The sequence below is a fragment of the Panthera onca genome, chromosome C1 (genome assembly GCF_046562875.1).
Source record: "Panthera onca isolate mPanOnc1 chromosome C1, mPanOnc1 haplotype 2, whole genome shotgun sequence".
Classification (NCBI taxonomy): domain Eukaryota; kingdom Metazoa; phylum Chordata; class Mammalia; order Carnivora; family Felidae; genus Panthera; species Panthera onca.
In genome coordinates this window covers 166,058,021-166,076,287 of record NC_138346.1, presented here as the reverse complement: position 1 = coordinate 166,076,287, position 18,267 = coordinate 166,058,021, and the positions used below count along the sequence as shown (strand labels likewise).

Genomic DNA, 18,267 nt, shown 5'->3' with positions numbered 1-18,267 from the left:
TGCTGCTATAAATAATTTCCTGGAACTGAGTAGTGTCCCAGTGGAGAGAGGAAATCATCTGTTCAGGTAGGTTTAGGTTATCTGCTTATAGCTACTTGCTGGCAATGGGGAGAGGGAATCTTTGTTCCATTGAGGCTTCCACAGTGGGAAGCCTTTCCTGCTTCTTACCTGTTCTAGGATGCCCACAAGGAAATATGTCCTGGTGCTGAGCAAATAAAAAGTAGTAAATGTCTACTAGACTATTTAGACTCAGGAATAGGCACATGCTATGCTTGGGAGCAAAGTGGTACTTTTGAAAAATCTTAAACTACTGAGTAAGACTCAGAAGCTGCCCATTCCTGCATATAAGGTTTTGTTACACTTTGACATCAGATCCACGGCTCTGTGTATTCTATGTGACTTAGGAAAATTCCCTGAGTTGGCTGCTGCTTTTCACTTTTTCCTCTTCTTCATCTTTTTCTTTAACCATATGATCACCATACATATATTTCTCACTTTCTCCTCCCTCTACATACCAAGTACTTAGAGTTTAGGAATATAAGCATGAAGATAATCCTGTGGATACGTCTAGGCACACCTTCCTATTCTTACTACACAAGGATGACATTGTAACTCATAAAATGATTCATCATTTGACTTGTTTTTCCAGATGTGGTAATGAGTTTGTTCTGACATATCACTTTCCCTGCCCTGGGCTTCTGGTGCCTATTCAATAGGTCTGGCCATCATCTTCTGCTTTGACGACTGACTGGGAATAGTGTCAAATCTTTACTTTTAGCCCAATAATGTTGAATTCCAACCCTAGAACTAAACTGGCCTGGGAAGACAGCACATAAACACCATGGAACAGCTAAGATTGTTAGAAGAAGGAGATTAGAAAGAACACAAAAGGAGATGTTTACGTTAAGAAAAACCATTTGAAAAACATACCCTTGGTCTCTTTTAATAGGTCTCCTCTTGTATCTAGAGCCTACTGAAAAAAAAAAAAAAGTCTATAAACGTCCCTGTGTCAGCTCTGGTCAAAACCTTTAAGATGTAGGCGTTGGGTAGTGTGGCTTTGACACCATGATTGGCAAAGGCAAAAGTAAATAAAGAAGACTTATAAATGTCCATACTTATTAATTGATTACTATTAATCTATTAGTAATTCCACTAATAGAAATCTAGACTTAGTAAATAAGTAGAGATATGGAAAAAAGATTTATGTATAATGATATTTATCCAAAAACTAATTATAATAGTAAGAATTTTGAAACAATCTCAAAGCCCAATAATAGCAATAGCTAATGCTTATTAAGGTTTTAATTAGTGTAAAGCATAGTACCAAGTACTTGATATGAACTATCCCATTAGACCTCAGGGGTGAAGTACTATGTTATTATCCAGTTTTACAAATGAAGAAACTGGTCAGAGAGGGGTTCAGCAACTTACCCAGAGTCATGCAACTCCTGGAGCCAGGATTTGAATTTTGTCTGAATCCAAAGACGGTGTTTGAAACCACCAAGCTATACAGTTTCTCAATAGGGGGACGATTGAATACCGTACAAACATGATGAAATATTAAATTGCTATGACAGTTTTGAACAATTTTTAATAAAAAGAGGAAATGTTCATGACACAATATTGAAAGAAAAGAAAAAACAAGACACGATATTTAGATCATAAAGAGAATGATATCCACTAGGGTACAGATATACACAAAAGACTGTTAACAAATACATTAAAAAAGTGATTGCTTCTAGTTTGTGAACAAGTATAAAATTGCACTTTCTTCTCCATACTCTTTTATACTTTTCAAGCACCCTACAATTAGCATGCCTTGCTTGTATAATCAAAGAAAATAGCTGGCTTTCACATGGAAGTTACCATAGGATGGAAGATTCTAGGGTCAGTGCTAAGTGGGTCAGGCCAACCACAGCCCATTGTGGTATGGGATGGAGTCCTACAAGGCCAGGCAGTTCTCATACACTGTGGCCAGCCCCTGGAGGAGCAGTGGCTAGGTCTCAGCATGGGAGAAGCTGTTTGCAGGACCAACTCACCTGCCCCACCCAGAGCCATCCTGCTGCAGAAGTGAGGTTCTTAATTAACAGAGCCAGTGACCAGCACAGACCACATGTCAGGACTGGATGGGAATTTTCACTCTTTGACCTCTACCTAGGTGACTTTGGGCAAGTCATCTATCCTTTTTACTACGCCTCTGTGTCCTCATCCATGAAACGAGGACAACAGTATTTTCTAACTGTTTTGGTTGTTGTAAGGATTAAATGACAGAAAACATGTAAAATCTAGTACATTACCTTGAGCATAATCAGTACTCAATGAGTGGTCACTTAAAAAGAATAATAAAACACACTAGGCAGACATAGAGGGAAAAGACTGAGGAGTCAGATTTGGTATCATCCCTCAGAAACAGATAAAATACATTATTACTAAAACCAAGCACTTTTGAGATTTGATACAAATAGTCTAGCATCTGATGGGCCACAGAATGTAGTTATGTTATGTGCTTCAAGTTCTTTTCCAAGAATAGGAAACTACATTTTTTTTGTTTAAAACTACTCTAAACTCCTTCTAATTTTCATTTAAACACACTGTCTTCAGCAAGACTAATTCTAAAGTCCAATACCAGTGTGTATAAGTTATATAAAAACTCTTACCAAATTAGAGATAAAGTGAGTTTCTGAGTATACCCAGGTATGTGTGGTGAGAAAAACAAGCAGAGACAGAATTGTCTCATTATGGACCTAGCACCACAGATATTAAATTAATAATGAAAATATCATGAGATTTTTCTAGCACATTTGGTAATGCTCTGATGATTAGAGCTGATAGAAACAATGTTTTTCAGTTATAAAGGTTCTGTGTGTGTGTACATCATTCTGTTTGTGAACCCTTTTCTGTGTTAAATACTTGGAAATTATTTGAAATACTTGAAATACTGCTGGCAAAAGGATCAAGGGGATAGGATTAGGGATGGTTATTTTTCTCTCTCTTTTATTCTTCCTCTTAATTTTTTTTTCTCTATTAAGGTTACTGCTCTCATACTGATTAATATTAAGTACAATTTAAAAAGAAATGACCCAGCCACTTGGTGTCAGTATACCATGAAGAATATAGTCCAGTATGGATGGCTTCATTTCAGTCCTGTGCTTAAACATTTTGTCATTGGCTTGATTTCTTCTCTGACAATCTTATTTATAAATTGTCTCACTTCAGATATTTGATTCCTTGTGAAATTACCCTCTGATAATTATTTTAAATGTCATTTTAAATGACTTTAATCTAATTTAAATGAATGCATCTGGTTGATTTGCAACTCTGATAACAAAAAGGCCCTAAAGGATGATTGTGTTTATTCTATTAGGGCTAATAAAGCCCTAGTTAGATATAAACATTATTTTTATGTGATACAAATTAATAACTGAAGTTTCATTGCTAAATAACTACCTGTAGTTTATACAGCAGAATTAAATTAACCTGCATTAAAAACCAACAGCAGCACATATTACTTTTAAATAAAAATGCTACTTTTAAAATAACGTAAGTGAAAACAAAAATTATCTAGCAACATATGCTACAAACCCATGATCTTGCCAAATTGAAAATTGTGTTACATTTTAATGTAATATTTTTAGTCTTAAAATTTCAAAATAATGTAGATGCAGAGTCCTACTTGGGCTCCCTGGGAATGAACATAGCCTACAAAATACTAATTTTGATGAATAAATCTGGCTGGTGACCACTGGGGCATAACCTTTCTCCCTCGGAGTCTGATGGAACCACATACTTGGGAACAAAAGAGACTTAGTGAAGCACTGAGAAACCAGAAAGAATTTCTGATTTGTTACAATTCACTGTTGCAACATTTTCCTCTTGCTATAGAGAAGACAGAATAAAAACACAGAAAAGTACTTTTGGCTCTTCTGATGTTTTCACCTTCTAGAATTCACTACCCATTGTTCTTAGAAAACTACTGAGCCTGTACCTGCACCCAGATTGACCTTTTTCAAAAATTTCCAAAGACCATAGGAACCTTTTTATTGAAACTCCATGATATTTTTTCTCAAAGAGAGTTGTCTGGGCCACATAGCTTGTTATACAAGCCTGTGATATCACGGTGGCAGTTAAGCCTGCCTCAAGTTGTGATTTCTCCCAGGCCCCACAAGTAATTCCTCAAAAGGAAGAATTTGAACACTGAAATCAGAATAATTGAATACATAGGGCTTGAGGCACCCTTGGGAATCCAGGGCTTAGAACCATTTTCAGGAATGTCTTCTGTCAGTTAGCAGAATAGTGTCCTTGAAGTCACCTCTGGCAGCTTTTAATTGTCAGGAGAAAGGAGCCCGGTAAGAAAGCTCCAGGACTGCTTTGAGTCCAGACTGAAAGCAGGTTAGCTGCCAAGGCTGTTCACCACACCCTGGTCAGAAACTCTCATTAGCCGTGACCTGACAGTCTTTATGACTAGACAGGGCTGGCCAGGATCTTTGCCAGTGGGAAAGGAGCAGAGGGAAGTCATTAATAGCATTCCACCCCTGTGTTATAACCTCAAAGTGTCTGCTAATCAAAAATGAGCTTCTTATATGGAGCCAAGATAGTGTTCACCAACAGCATCTCAAAGATTGTGCAAAGGCAAGAGTGACACATCTTGGAGGCTCTTAAGGAAACTTAAAATTTATTGCATCATCTTTGGAAGGAATCAAGGAGAGACCAGTTATTGTGTTTTTTGTTTTTTGTTTTTGTCAGTGAATTAAATAAAGCTCCTTGGTATTTTTTGCCTAGAAGCCTCACGAAATTAGAGGATATACCTTGAGGTTTTATAAACTCAAGTTAGTTTTCATTGTCCTTTCAGTGTTTAGGATTTGACCAATTAAATTAAAAGGAGGGAAAAAGACACACATACTGAAAAGCCTTTGTTTTTATTCCACTTACAAGCCTATTAAAGTTTACTTTAATCATCTCCAAACAAGTGAAAATGGGTAATTCAGGAATTGAATAACCTGAATGCAAATGTAAGAAGTTCACTCTGTTTTCTTTTTGTTTAAGTCCCCCAGGTCACACTGAAATCATTCCAACACGATACTCAGAATTCTGGGCTTCTAATTGCTTCCATCTTTAAAGGACACATTACCGCTGGTAAGAAAATACTACTTAGGTTTTTTGAGTAGTCTTTACCAATCATTCATTTGAACCCTTCAACTGAAAAATCATGTGCCAGGCATAAATTTCTTGAGAATAAGATATGCCATGAGCTTTCTGTATGGAAATTATCAATAAAGATCCAGGTAAAACTGAATTTAAGCAACGGTTTAGGTGGACTTTGCCAGCTTCTGCTATGGGTTGGATACATTTTCATTTCAATAGGTGCTGCGGCTCAAGACCCCAAAACTCCTAAAAAAAAAACAACAACAACGTAATTTGAATGTCTACCATGTGGTAGTTGGTTGTATACATTTGTTCAGTTTTCAAAACTACCAGGTAAGGTAAGTGTTATGTATCTATTTTATAGATGGGAAAACTGGAGCTCAGAGAGGCTGAGGAACTTGTCCAGGTTCACACTAAGTGACAGATCAAAATTCAAATCCTGTTTTTCAAATCCTGAAGCCTGTACTCTTTCTTTTGTACAAACTAGCTCCTGTTTTGTTAGTGTGATTCAATATTTTCCATTGATGAGCTTACCTAAATGTTTTAGGCGTTAAAAAATTATGACATCAGGTATGTGTAATGGACAAATATAACTCTAAATAGAAATTTCAAATTAAAAAACTTTAGGCATAACTATTTCATCACTGACCACTGGTAGACCACTTATCTCCCTGCATAGAAATCTGGCAGGAATAAGGGCACCTGGGTGGCTCAGTCAGTTAAGCCTCTGACTTTGGCTCAGGTCATGATCTCATAGTTTGTGAGTTTGAGCCCTGTGTCGGACTCTGTGCTGACAGCTCAGACCCTGGAGCCTGTTTTGGATTCTGTGTCTCCCTTCCTTTCTGCCCCTCCCCTGCTCACTCTGTCTCTCAACAAACGAATAAATATTTTTTAAAAATTAAAAAAAACCGAAATCTGGCAGGTATAGTACCAGAATTTTTGCAGGTTACATTGACAGTCTTTGGACTTCCATTCATTTGTTTCACAAATATTCATTAAGTAACTACTGTGTGCCAGGCACTGTACTGGATGGGAAATCAGCAGTGAAAAAAATGAACAAAGCCCCTGTCTTCATGGAGCTTCCATTTTAGACAGTTGAGGAGAAAAACAAAGAGGAAAACAACAAGAAAAGAGTCAGGTGGCAGTTAAGTATTACAAAGAAACATGAAGCAAGGTGAGGCCACTCTGAATTTAAACATGCAAATCAATGAGCCAAGTGTTTTGGCTCAGTACATATCCTTAATTACAGATCCCTCCCCAGGCCTGCCCCTTGATATTTCTGTGGGAACTGGGGAGGTCAGGAGCTCATGGCAGCCCTATTAAGACAGGTGTTATAGTCTCTATTTTCCAGAAGAAGAAATTTGAGTTTCAGCAGGCTCATAATTATGCCCTGAGGTTACAGGGCTGGTAAGGGCAGAGCCCAATTTGAACCCAGGTATCTCCAGTTGTCTCTTGATCACTCTGCTCTATCCTTAGACCCCTATGCCTGGCTGCCTGGCCCCATGTTATTAGGGGATTCTCTAGTCTTTCCCAGGCACTAACCCCCAAGGGTATGTGGCACCCACTACCTCCCATTAGTTGTGTGAAATCTTCAGCAATAGAATTCTAGTCCTAGGAAAACATTAATTCCGTATCCCCCTAGAACTTTGGAGCAAGCTAAGCTACACTGGCCCAACCCCTGAACACCAGTTGGTTTAAGGACAGGGGCCAGATAGCCTGGAGACCCCTAAGTGTATGGCAGGTGCAGCTGGAAAATAACGAGGGCAGGGCCAGTGAAGTGTCTGCCACATGGTAAGTATCTGATAAATATTTGCCAAATGGAGTGAGGAAGTGGGGAAGGAGAGTGGAAAGGAGGCCAAAAACCCATCATCACTCAGAACAAACTCCACTGTGGCAGACAAGTCTCAATTATAGTCTGTATTTGAAAATTGAAAATAGGATTTTTTTTCATGTACTAGGGAGAAAATGTGACGAGCCTAGTAGGTAACATGTGTTGAATATATCATAATTATTTAAGGATTTTGGGTGATTAATTAAGCTTCAAAATGTAAGGAAAGCATTGCTTTTAAAATAAAATATGAATGCAAGATATATATCAATTTGCATTTCTTATATATTGTTTTAGGTTGTTTCTGTTTCTCAGCAGAAAAAACTCATGAACAATAAATTTTGAAGAATGGTGACAAGTTGTACATTAACTTCTTTCTTGCTCAAAATTTTAAAAAGAAAACCCAAAAAACCTCAGCTGTGATTGTGGCTACCTTTAGACTCTGTTACCAGCAACTGGGAATTCTTACTTGTGTCAGACAAAACAAATGAGATTCATCATTAAACCCTTTTATATAAAATATGCATGCACAAGCTCAGAAAAGTGTCTAATGCTGACCACAATTGCCAGAGATGCACTTCTAGAAACCCACTGGTACCAGATACATGCAGCCCAATTTTCTCAAATAAAAGATATTGTGCAGTTTGGAAGGGCTGTCACTGTACACACAGCCTAAGGGAAAGGTTAATTTTGTTCTCCCCTTCCTTTTTTTCCTTTGAGATCAATGACTTTTGCTTGGCACAGAGAGAACAATGATTCAGACATCCCATGGACACTAATGCTTAGCTAAAATTATTTTTCTCTCCTTTCAGACAACAGGCAACAAGACATTGGATTTTTATTGGGAATGATCTTCTTTGCTGTCATGTTGTCGATTCTTTCTTTGATTGGGATATTTAACAGATCTCTCCGAACTGGGTATGTTTTCGTAGAATTTCTGTTTTCTAATTTATACCAAACCTAGTCAATTCAGTTATTTACTAGGAAAACCCATCAACATTTTTAATCAGAAAAAGACAAAAATAAAATGAGCAGTGTTTGATGATTACCGACCCATGCCAAACTCTTTACACGTCATTGGTTTAATCCTCACAATGACCCTGCTGGAAACCAGATCATTTCCTTTAGGCTTCCAGAGGTTACATGGTCAGCCCAAGGTCACTGAGCACTAACCCAGGAGCCCAGAACCGGCTGATATCACAAGTCATGTTTTCTCCTTCACTACACAGCCTGCTCACAGTGCCCCCAAGTTTATCTACAGTGCCTGGATTCTTTCTTTCTTTCTTTTTTTTTTTTTTTTTTCAAATGTTTATTTTGAGAGAAAGAGAGAGAGGGAGAGAGAGAGAAGGAGAGAGAGAGAGGGAGAGCATGAGTGGGGGAGGAGCAGAGAGAGAGGGAGAGAGAAAGTCCCCAGCACGCCCTGCCCTGCCAGTGCAGAGCCCAACACAGGGTTCAATCCCAGGCACCGTGAGACCATGACCTGAGACTTAACCAAGAGTCAGACACTCAACTGGCTGAGCCACCTAGGCACCCCTGCTTTGCCATATTTAACGTGCGTACAGTTTTACTTCCATGGTGCCTCTCCCACTTACCTTGAATCTAGTGTGAGTGTTTCAAAATGTTCTGCCTCATTAGAGAAAAGCAGAGCAATAGAGAGAGGAGGAAAATCTGAAAAGACATTGAAGCAACTTCCCACTTAACTTTCTAAAGTAAGAGATGGAAATCTGCATCAGGAAGTTTAATCTTTATTATGCATTTCCCTCCCATTCCAGTTGATTTCCTCATCTCCTATGTGATTGCTTGAATGAATCCTAAAGTAAAATGCTTCTTCTAATGTGTGATATTTGTTTCCTAGAATTAAAAGAAGAATCTTATTGCTAATACCAAAGTGGCTTCATGAAGATATTCCTAATATAGAAAACAGTAGTATCGTAAAAATGCTACAGGTAACCAAACACCATCAAATAAAAAGTGGCAGCTAAGACCAAAAGAGCAATCCAACAATTAGAGTAGAATTTCTGTTCAAATAAATGTGTGTACATTTTAGCATAATTGTATAAACACATGTCAAAACAGAATTATACATATTTCAAATTATACTTAAGAGATAAGGGAATAAAGTTAAGGGAAGGAAAGAGAGAAGGAAGAAAGAAACAATGCTATTCAAAAGAGAAAAGTAAAGAGGAAGCTTGTGGGCCAAGTGTCAGTCACGTGATGGCCAAAAGCTGATGGCTGACTTCAGCGACAGGAGGAGTGCAGAAAATCTCAATAAAATGAGGCTTAAAGACACAAAGGGGCTTCTGTTTTACATGAGCCTGGAGAAGCAGGTGAGATCTGCTTTACTGCTGAAGCTCAATGGATTTGAGAAAATAAATGTGAGAGGAAAATAAATATGATGGTCTCCCAAGTTTCTATCTCAAAAAGAATAGAAGGGTATGCTGGGAAGACCCTGAGGTAATAGGGGACTATGCTAATTATGGAGGAACTGCTGATTCTGGAGAAGGGGAAAGGTTCTGCTATATGTGCTCCTTCTATTTTTTGGCATCCCAGTTTCATCATTAAGGGGCTCCAAACCCAGTAAATGGGACAGACACATCATCCAAGCACGGCCTTGCAGTGATATAGTACAGTGGCAGAAATGAAACCAAACATGACAGGGGTATAGAGGAAGCATACGAAAGATGAGAAGGAGTCACTTAGGAGAAACAGAAAACATTCAAAATAGAGAGGGCAGCATGAGCAAAAGCACAGAGGTGAGAAGCACATGTTTCAATGAAGTGTTGCTTTATTGAAAGGCTTGATGTGAGGAGTGGGTGGTGTACTGCAGGAATGGTGAGTAGGATCAGATCATAGAACTCAGACTTCATTCTGTTGACAAGGATGTTCAAACTTGTTTAAAAAATTTAATTTTAGCTTAGAAACCTTTTGTTCAAAAGATGTGAGGAAAACAAGAATTTATAAAACAAATAAAAGTGGCTTTGTTTGGAGCTCTGATGAGCCCATTAATCAACTCCTTAGCCAACCCCAGAGATGTCCCTAAGATAGTAGTTCTCAGCCTTGGTGGCATATTGGAATCTTGATGTCTGGGCCACATTCCAAGATCTCTTGGGGAGGGAGGGCATGGGGAGACCCAGGCATCAGTATTGTCGAAAGCTTCCACAGTGATTCCACTATGCATCTGAGGTTGAGAACACTGTTAGGGATTGAAAACTGCTAAAGACAATGAGGAGTCACTAAGAGCTTTTCCATTGGAATAGACAAGGTCCTAGGAGAGAGGCAGAGGAGGGTCAGAGAATAAGCATCATGTGGTGTGAGCAAAGTGTCAAGAAGCAAGGAACCATGGGGCTGACTACTTTTTAGAGGATATATAACATAAAAAGTGAAATGAGTCCATGGAATTTGATGAGAGGGAGGTCACTGGTGAGTTGAGAAGTGATTAGTAAGTGAGGAAGTGGAGGCTGAGAATGAAGACATTCTTCTAAAGGGAAGTAGAGAAAGGGGCTATGCTGACATAAGGTCAGCTCTCACATCTAGTACAATGAATGAACAACAGTAGCTTCAGAGGGACATGAATCAGAAGTGTGTTTATACTAAATTAGTTAGGCTTAAGAGGGACTACTACAGAGAAAGAGGGAATATTGATCCAACAAGACTATAAAGAAGAGGGGAGGGGATGTTCTAAAGGGATGAGGTGAAAAGGTTCACTTTGGGCTGAAGGAGGGATTCCTGTCTCTGTATACTTGAAGGAGAGAAAGGGTTTGCATGTGGCTGAGTTTGAAGACTATAGTGTTACCTGCTAATAGTGAAGGGGTGATCTAGAACGACTAAACCCACACATATAATGAAGTACATAGGTAACAAGTCACTGAAGGACAAGCATATATCCACCAAACTACAGACAATAAACACTATAATCTTAATATTCTTTCCACCTGGTAGTTCTATCTTGTTCCCCCACTAATTATTATCCTAGGGAATTAGGGATTTTCTGTGACTCAGAGAACTGTCCTTGACCTTGTTGTGGTCAGATCCTCTTCTTCCTTTATCGTCCTCACTCTGGAATGGTCTTCCACATTGTTGCTCCTGTGTGTCCTTTACTGTGGTCTGACTCCCACCCATTTCGCTCAGTTGCCAGCCTGAAGTGCAGAAAATGCCTCCTTCTTTGGAACACAGCTACCTTGTATTCTTCATTTCTTATAGCATGTCTAGTTTCTTTGACTTCATCTGACTTTTGACTACGTGTTTGCCCTTTCCAACCCAAACCTGGTAAGCTCCCTAAGGAGGTTGAGCCTGAAGAAAATTTGAATGACACTTCATGCTGCTTTGTTCAAGGTCTTCCTTTTTGCCAAACTTCCTGCCCATTCTGGGCTCCCGGTATTAGAAGCAAACCTTCAGATGAAGTTTTGTTTTCTGCCAACAGACTAAAAGGTGGTATTTTGGTCAGCTCAGACTACTATAACAGAATAACTACTATAACAGAATAGACTGGGTGGCTTAAACAACAAACATTTATTTCTTGCAGTCCTGGAGGCTGGTTAAGTCCAAGATTAGGATACTAGCAGGTTGAATTCCTGGTGAGATCTCCCTTACAGATGGCCAGCATCTTGTTGTATCCTCTCATGGCAGAAGGAGAGATCACAGTCTCATGTATCTTCTTATAAGGGCACTAATTATATTCACGAGAGTTCCACCCTCATGACCTAATTACCCGCCAAAGGTCTCACCTCTTAATATCATCACACTGGAGATTAGGGCTTCAACATATGAATTTTGGAGAGACACAAACATTTCAGCCCATAGCAAATGGCTATAATTTTATAATTTTATAACTGGCTATAATTTGTTGGATGGGAGTTATTTGCCTTGGGAAGTCAGCCATCAGCTGCAAGGCCTCAAGTCATTTTCTTACCCAGAAGAGTCATTAGGCTTTTATATCAATAAAAACCTTCTTCCCTGATCCACCTGTTCATGTCTGAATTGTATAGCTTTATACAATTATACCCCTTTATAACCCCAGCACAAAATATTTATTACTACTTTATTCAAAAATCAGAAACAAAACAGGATTCTTCTACCTTCCTTTCTTTTATTTAAGCAATGAGATATTTTCTTGTAGTAAGGCTCCATGATATTAAGAAATATTGGGGCGCCTGGGTGGCGCAGTCGGTTAAGCGTCCGACTTCAGCCAGGTCACGATCTCGCAGCCCGTGAGTTCGAGCCCCGCGTCAGGCTCTGGGCTGATGGCTCGGAGCCTGGAGCCTGTTTCCGATTCTGTGTCTCCCTCTCTCTCTGCCCCTCCCCCATTCATGCTCTGTCTCTCTCTGTCCCAAAAATAAATAAAAAACGTTGAAAAAAAAAAATTAAAAAAAAAAAAAAAAAGAAATATTCCAACACATTAAACTTCCAAACTTTAAAAGGCACTGAAATAATATGCAAGTTAATATGCAAGACACATCATTCTCTTTAAAAATTTTAAGCCAAGACATGTGCTTAAAACAGCTTATCTCTATTATTCCTTTCCTTCAGTCTCCTCATCGGAGAATTTAATAAAGATCTGGAATTGAGCAGGATAACAAAAGGAGGAAATTGTATGGGAAGAGAAACGATATCAGAAGAGGGAGGGGAAAAGCAAAGCCAAGGGAAAGCAGAATTCCAGTTCTTCTTTAATTACCCAGTTAGCCCCTTTAAATGTCTTTTGTAAAATTAAACAAAAAAATCTTTCTTCCTAGGAAAAAAGTGAATTTACAGATAATAATTCCAGCGAACAGGTCCTATATGTTGATCCAGTGGTTACAGAGATAGAAATCTTTCTCCCAGAAGAACACAAACCCACAGACTATAAGATGGAAAAGAATACAGAATCCCTAGAGACCAGAGACGGCCTGCAAAAGTCACTACTCACCAACACTACAGTTGTATATATTCCTGGCCTCAGCCCTGGGTATAAACCCCAGATTTCAACTTTTCTCACTGGGGGAAACCATCTCAGCAAAAATGATGAAACAGCTTCCTCAACTCTCAAACCACCAGCTGATTCCATAGACCTGGGGAAAAATGCCATGTTTAAAAAATATCCTAATTTTGCTTTCCCTGTCTCAAGTATGAATTCGCTAAGCAACACACTATTTCTTGAAGAATTAAGCCTTATTCTGAATCAAGGAGAATGCAGTCCTCTGGACATGCAAAACTCAGTAGAGGAAGAAACTACCATGCTTTTGGAAAATGTTTCACCCAATGAAACTCTTCCAGAACAGACTCTGTTGCCTGATGAATTCGTCTCCTGTTTGGGGATCATGAATGAGGAGTTGCCATCCATTAACTCTTATTTTCCACAAAATATTTTGGAAAACCACTTCAATACAATTTCACTCTTGGAAAAGTAGAGCTGCATAGTCAAAGTTAATATGGGAAAGCTGTCTTGCAATCTAAAGTTGGATCTCCTCCTCAATATAAATTTAATTCTGCCCTATTTTTCAAAATTAGAGAATTAAGATCCAAAGATGGAACATACTTCATACTCACAAAAGGAGCACCAATATTAGGTACACCTTCAAAAAGTATCAACTAAATCCTTTTTATTTTCCTCATTGCAAGGCACAGAACGGATCTCTCCATTACAAGAAAGTTAAATAGTAGAAGATATGTGGCAGTGAAATAAATGTTGAAAATACTTCTTAAAAATTGAGATGTCAATGTTTGTTTGCAAGGGAGAAGAAAGTTTAATTTTCATTTTATGGCTTAAAGTTTTCTTGAGTAGACAAAAACATAGTCCCCAACAACAAGATAGAAACAAGAATAGAAACAGAGAAGAAATTAATTAGCATGTTTGTTGTATTGTTTCTACTACTTTCCATTCAGGTAGTAGGGATTTGATCTTTCCTTATTTTGATTTTGGACTAATCAGGTTATAAAACAATGAAGTGAGGACATCATGAAACTGCTGTCTTCATTCAAGTTAAGAGTGATGCATTATTGTCCTGTGGTGTAGTTGGTATATTAATTACACTCTGATACAACTGAAATAGCAGATGCAATATCAGCAAGGTGTAATTATTTCTTTTCTGATCAATTATGCATTAGATGATGTTGAAATTTGGGGATTCAGAGAAAATGGTCAAGAAAGAATTCTGAAACATCTTTGGTGCAAAAAGGTGGTTTTATTAAAGCACAGGGACAGGACCCATGGGCAGAAAGAGCTGCACTGCAGTTGTGACGGGTGACTGATTGTATACCTTCAAGTTGGGAGGGGGTTAGGGATAGGGTAAGTCTCTAAGGAATTTTGGAAGCAAGGTTTCCAGGACCTTGAGGGAGCTAGCTCTTGTTGGGAAAAGGTCATTTATTACTGTCTAGTAAAATCTCGGTCATGAGACCCTTCAGATGTATATTAGTGGGCCATATGCCTGGAGGATGACTGCTAATGTATATCTAGGGGGGGTGGACATAAAGGAAGTTTCCAAAGGAATTTCTGTATGTTTGAAGTAAACTCATAGGATCCTGGAAGTCGGGATAATGTTAAGCTAAGATTGCCTTTTGGCCTTAGCAAAATATTAACATCTAGGCTGTTGAGTTCCTAGAGGAAGGTCACTCTGCCTATCTCAAGGACTTGTCAATGGGCTGTAAGTTTTAAGAAAACTATTTTCTTTGCCTTTGTTCCCCACATAATTAGATATATGTCAGAAAAATATTGTTAAAACAGATATTTGTCCAAATCTGGGATGGCAATATTTGCCAAACATGCCATCGTCCCATATCCATATCTCCTGTAGACATCCTAACTGAGCACCACACACCTTTCTGCTAAGCCCTAAGGTGACCTCAGAATCCTCTCAACACAGTGCTTCTGATGGCTACACTCAATAAGGTATGGGACTAGAGATGAACTTTATCTGACAACCAGGTCAATACTGAAAGACAGGTGATCTTAAAATATGAGATGTGTGTTTTAGCTGAGAGATGGTACTCAGCAGACTTCTCTATTCTGATTAATTTTTATGGTCCAGGGAAAAAATTTTCTAATGAGCAGAATACTTTGAAAATAGGGTAGATTACCCACTGAATTTCTCTTTTCTAATCAGTTTCAACAGTAATAATTTATTATTCAGATTAGTTTATTACAACAAATTGAGCAGTTAATGAAAAAAGGACCTACTGTGTGTTTAGCACATGGACAACCTATTTCATTTTCTTTTAGCTTTTTTTCTTTTCAAAATAAAAAACAAACAAACCTAAAAGCAGTTTTATTGTCGTTATGCGCCCCCATGAGGAAGATGACCACATACCCTGGTTTATTCTGATTTATGGTCTGCTGCCCCAGCGCTAATTATGACCAGTGTACCCTTTCACTCTTAGAAGCATCCCATTTGGATGATAAATCATATGGCCATTCTATCTATGAAAACTATTTAATATCCAGCATATAAGCAATTTGTCACGATTCACTTCTTTTTTTGTATTGACAATCTTTCTTATTTTATTTAGTATCATTTATTAAAGCCATTTTGCTCCAAAATGGAACATTACTATTCACACTGTAAAAAACCTATCCCTTGCTATGAATTTTTCTGTTTATCCTAAAGTATGTATATATTTGTTGTACTTTACATATTCTGAAAGGAGCATGTTTTAAACCACTAATGAAATGCTAATATTAAATTTCTTGACTTGTAACTGACCATATGCCTTTCCTTTATTCTTCTTTGAAGGGAGAATAAAATGAAGAAAAAAGGCAGGTAGTATTTGGGATAGAGATAACAAAAGACTGAGACAAATCCCTGATGTTTATCGATATGATAAAGACATGTATTAACATGATGAGTATTTTCATAGTGTATTTCAGTATAATTGTAATTGGTCACACATCAAAAAATCTTTTGTCAAGCTGAAAGGATTGCAGCACTATTTGATCTGTGTATGCTTCCATTTCAGTGAGTGTCTCCTTTAGAACTTCTTGTCCCCTGGAGTGTGAAGGAGGCTGTTTTCTCTTTCCAGGGTATCTTTTCCACACCCACATCACTATTCAGCACAGAGAAGATACTTCTAGTTCCATCTTTGCCTTTAGTCATTGTTGGTCCCAACAGACTAAAAACTGAGGCTATACCTATGATGGAGGCAATGTGCCTGCCACTGCCCCAACTCAAGGAAAATTTTAATGGTTTTATCATAATGCAACCTTGGTAAGTGAGCAAGGGTTTTCTTCCAATGGTGCTTTTATTCAACAAGTGTTTACTAAAGTATCGAATGCCCCTACAATGTGCAGGGCACTTTGACCAATACAGATGTTAACAAAACAAGCCAAGTCCCTGCATCCTTGGGACTTATAGTCTAGGGGGAAAAAATCAGACAATATATGCCCTTTGAGGATCTTACATTTTTTGGGAAGAGGATAACAGTAGGGCTGGAGTCTTGGTCTCTTGTACAAGTTGCCCCTAACCCAAAGCCCCACCACCTCCCCTTTCTTAGCCAGAATCTTCTGTAGATTTTTGGGGGCAAGTGTATCTTTTTATCTTTCCATCTAGCCCTTGGGCTTATTATCAACTTTCTTTCTCTGAGTCTACAATGTTTGTTAATTTGTTGCTTCCTAAATGGAGACGCCATGCTTATTAGTATGGGTGAAGGAGGAGGAAGAAGAGAGAAAGAGGCAGAAAAAAGTCCCTCAAGATACCATTGGAAGGGAAGAAGGGGAGAGAAATACAAAATAAAGCAGATTAATCCTCAGTGATGCTGAAGCAAGATGGAACACCAGTTCCAGACAATACTAAAGCTGATTAAGGGACATCCAATTTCCCCTGCTCTAGTATCCTCCTCACACCCTACCTCCCTTTTCTTTTCTATTTCTTTTAATATTTATTTATATTTGAGAGAGAGAGAGAGAGAGAGAGAGAGAGAGAGAGAGAGAATGAATGAGAATGACCAGGGGAGAGGCAGAGCAAGAGAGGGAGACACTGAATCTAAAGCAGGCTCCAGGCTCCAAGCTGTCAGCACAGAGCCTAACTCGGGGCTCAAATCCACGAGCTGTAAGAGCATGACCTGAGGTGAAACTGGACACGTAACTGATTGAACCACCCAGGTGTCCTACCTACCTCCCTTTTCTTATACAGAAACAATAAAGGCGGGGGGGGGGGGTACAGATGAAGTACAATTTGGGGGTGTTTTCTTGGTTTATGTGTGTTTTATCATTTTTTTTAAATTAGGAATTTGTCTTTACCAGAGTTAGATATAAAATTGATGATATAAAAAGGCTTATGAGTTTTAGCATGTGATTCTCATATAGTGTGGGTTGCTGTTTGCCCTCCTGGTTCCATCAGAGGGTTTTCCCACCTTTTTTTCTTTTCTTATATTTCAAGCCATCCTCCCTTTGACACAGAGGCAGCACATGACTTTGGCATAGAGCAGAGGTTTTCAAAAATACATTTTAGCAACTGATCCCCTTTCTCCAGATGAAATCTGTTACAGAAGCCCAAAATATAAAATAGGTGAAAGCAAATCTGCTAAAACAGAAGATGAAGATCATTCCTGCACCCCCTGCCCCCGACTCTCTTCTGCAGCTGCCTATGCATGTGGGATGAAAATCTGAGGCGACATTGTCTCTTCCAGACCTGGCGACTGGGTCCTAGCCCTCCTTGAGAAGCTTGTATCTTGGGGTTGTGCCAAACCCTCCAACTCCGGCCACATGACTGCCAACCCTGGTGAAGGGAACCAGAACTCCCTCAAACCTCCCTACTTCCTCAACAGCTGCAGTAAAAAGGAGCTCTCTCTCAGAGATTCTAATAGAGGCAGTACCATATGTAATATTAACTTGGTTCTTTCCAATTACTTCATCATAAATGTTTGGGTTTTGTTCAAGTGTATGCTTTTTTTGTGATCACTAAGAATAAAATATTGTGTTGTGACATAATGAGATTTTATAAACCCAAAGATTGTCAAATTGTGTTGTGGTTTACCTCTTTACAAAGTAATTACACCAACGACAGGAGGTGATGTTTTAATGTGTAATGTTATCCACTTGGTAGACACTATTGATTTAAAATAAAAGAAGTGATTAAAAACAATTTATGAATTTCTCTTGGGTAAAAGCATGAAACCAATATAAAATAATTGGATTCTGATTGTGTACCACGTTCTTAGAAGATACAGATAAAGCAATATTACAAGAAACTCCAACAAAGGTTTGATAGAATGTTATTATGTCTCTTTCCCACTGCTAAAATTAGCACCACTAAATCCCAATTAATGTTTCATGTTAAAACTCCTTAGGCATTTTGCTAATTTCACTTTTCAACTTAATTTAGGATAAATTC

The 18,267-nt window shown here is 38.5% G+C and overlaps 1 protein-coding gene across 1 annotated transcript in view; it reads left to right on the top strand.

Annotated features, from left to right (window-relative positions):
• Positions 1–18,007, top strand: part of IL23R (interleukin 23 receptor) — a 61,889-nt gene extending 43,882 nt beyond the window's left edge. The window contains exons 8-11 of the mRNA XM_060626226.3: positions 5,044–5,133; positions 7,783–7,888; positions 8,826–8,916; positions 12,700–18,007. Of these exons, the coding sequence (XP_060482209.3) occupies positions 5,044–5,133; positions 7,783–7,888; positions 8,826–8,916; positions 12,700–13,353 (941 nt within the window). The 3' untranslated portion in view covers positions 13,354–18,007. The remainder of the gene's footprint in view (positions 1–5,043; positions 5,134–7,782; positions 7,889–8,825; positions 8,917–12,699) is intronic.
• The last annotated feature ends 260 nt before the right edge of the window (positions 18,008–18,267 follow it).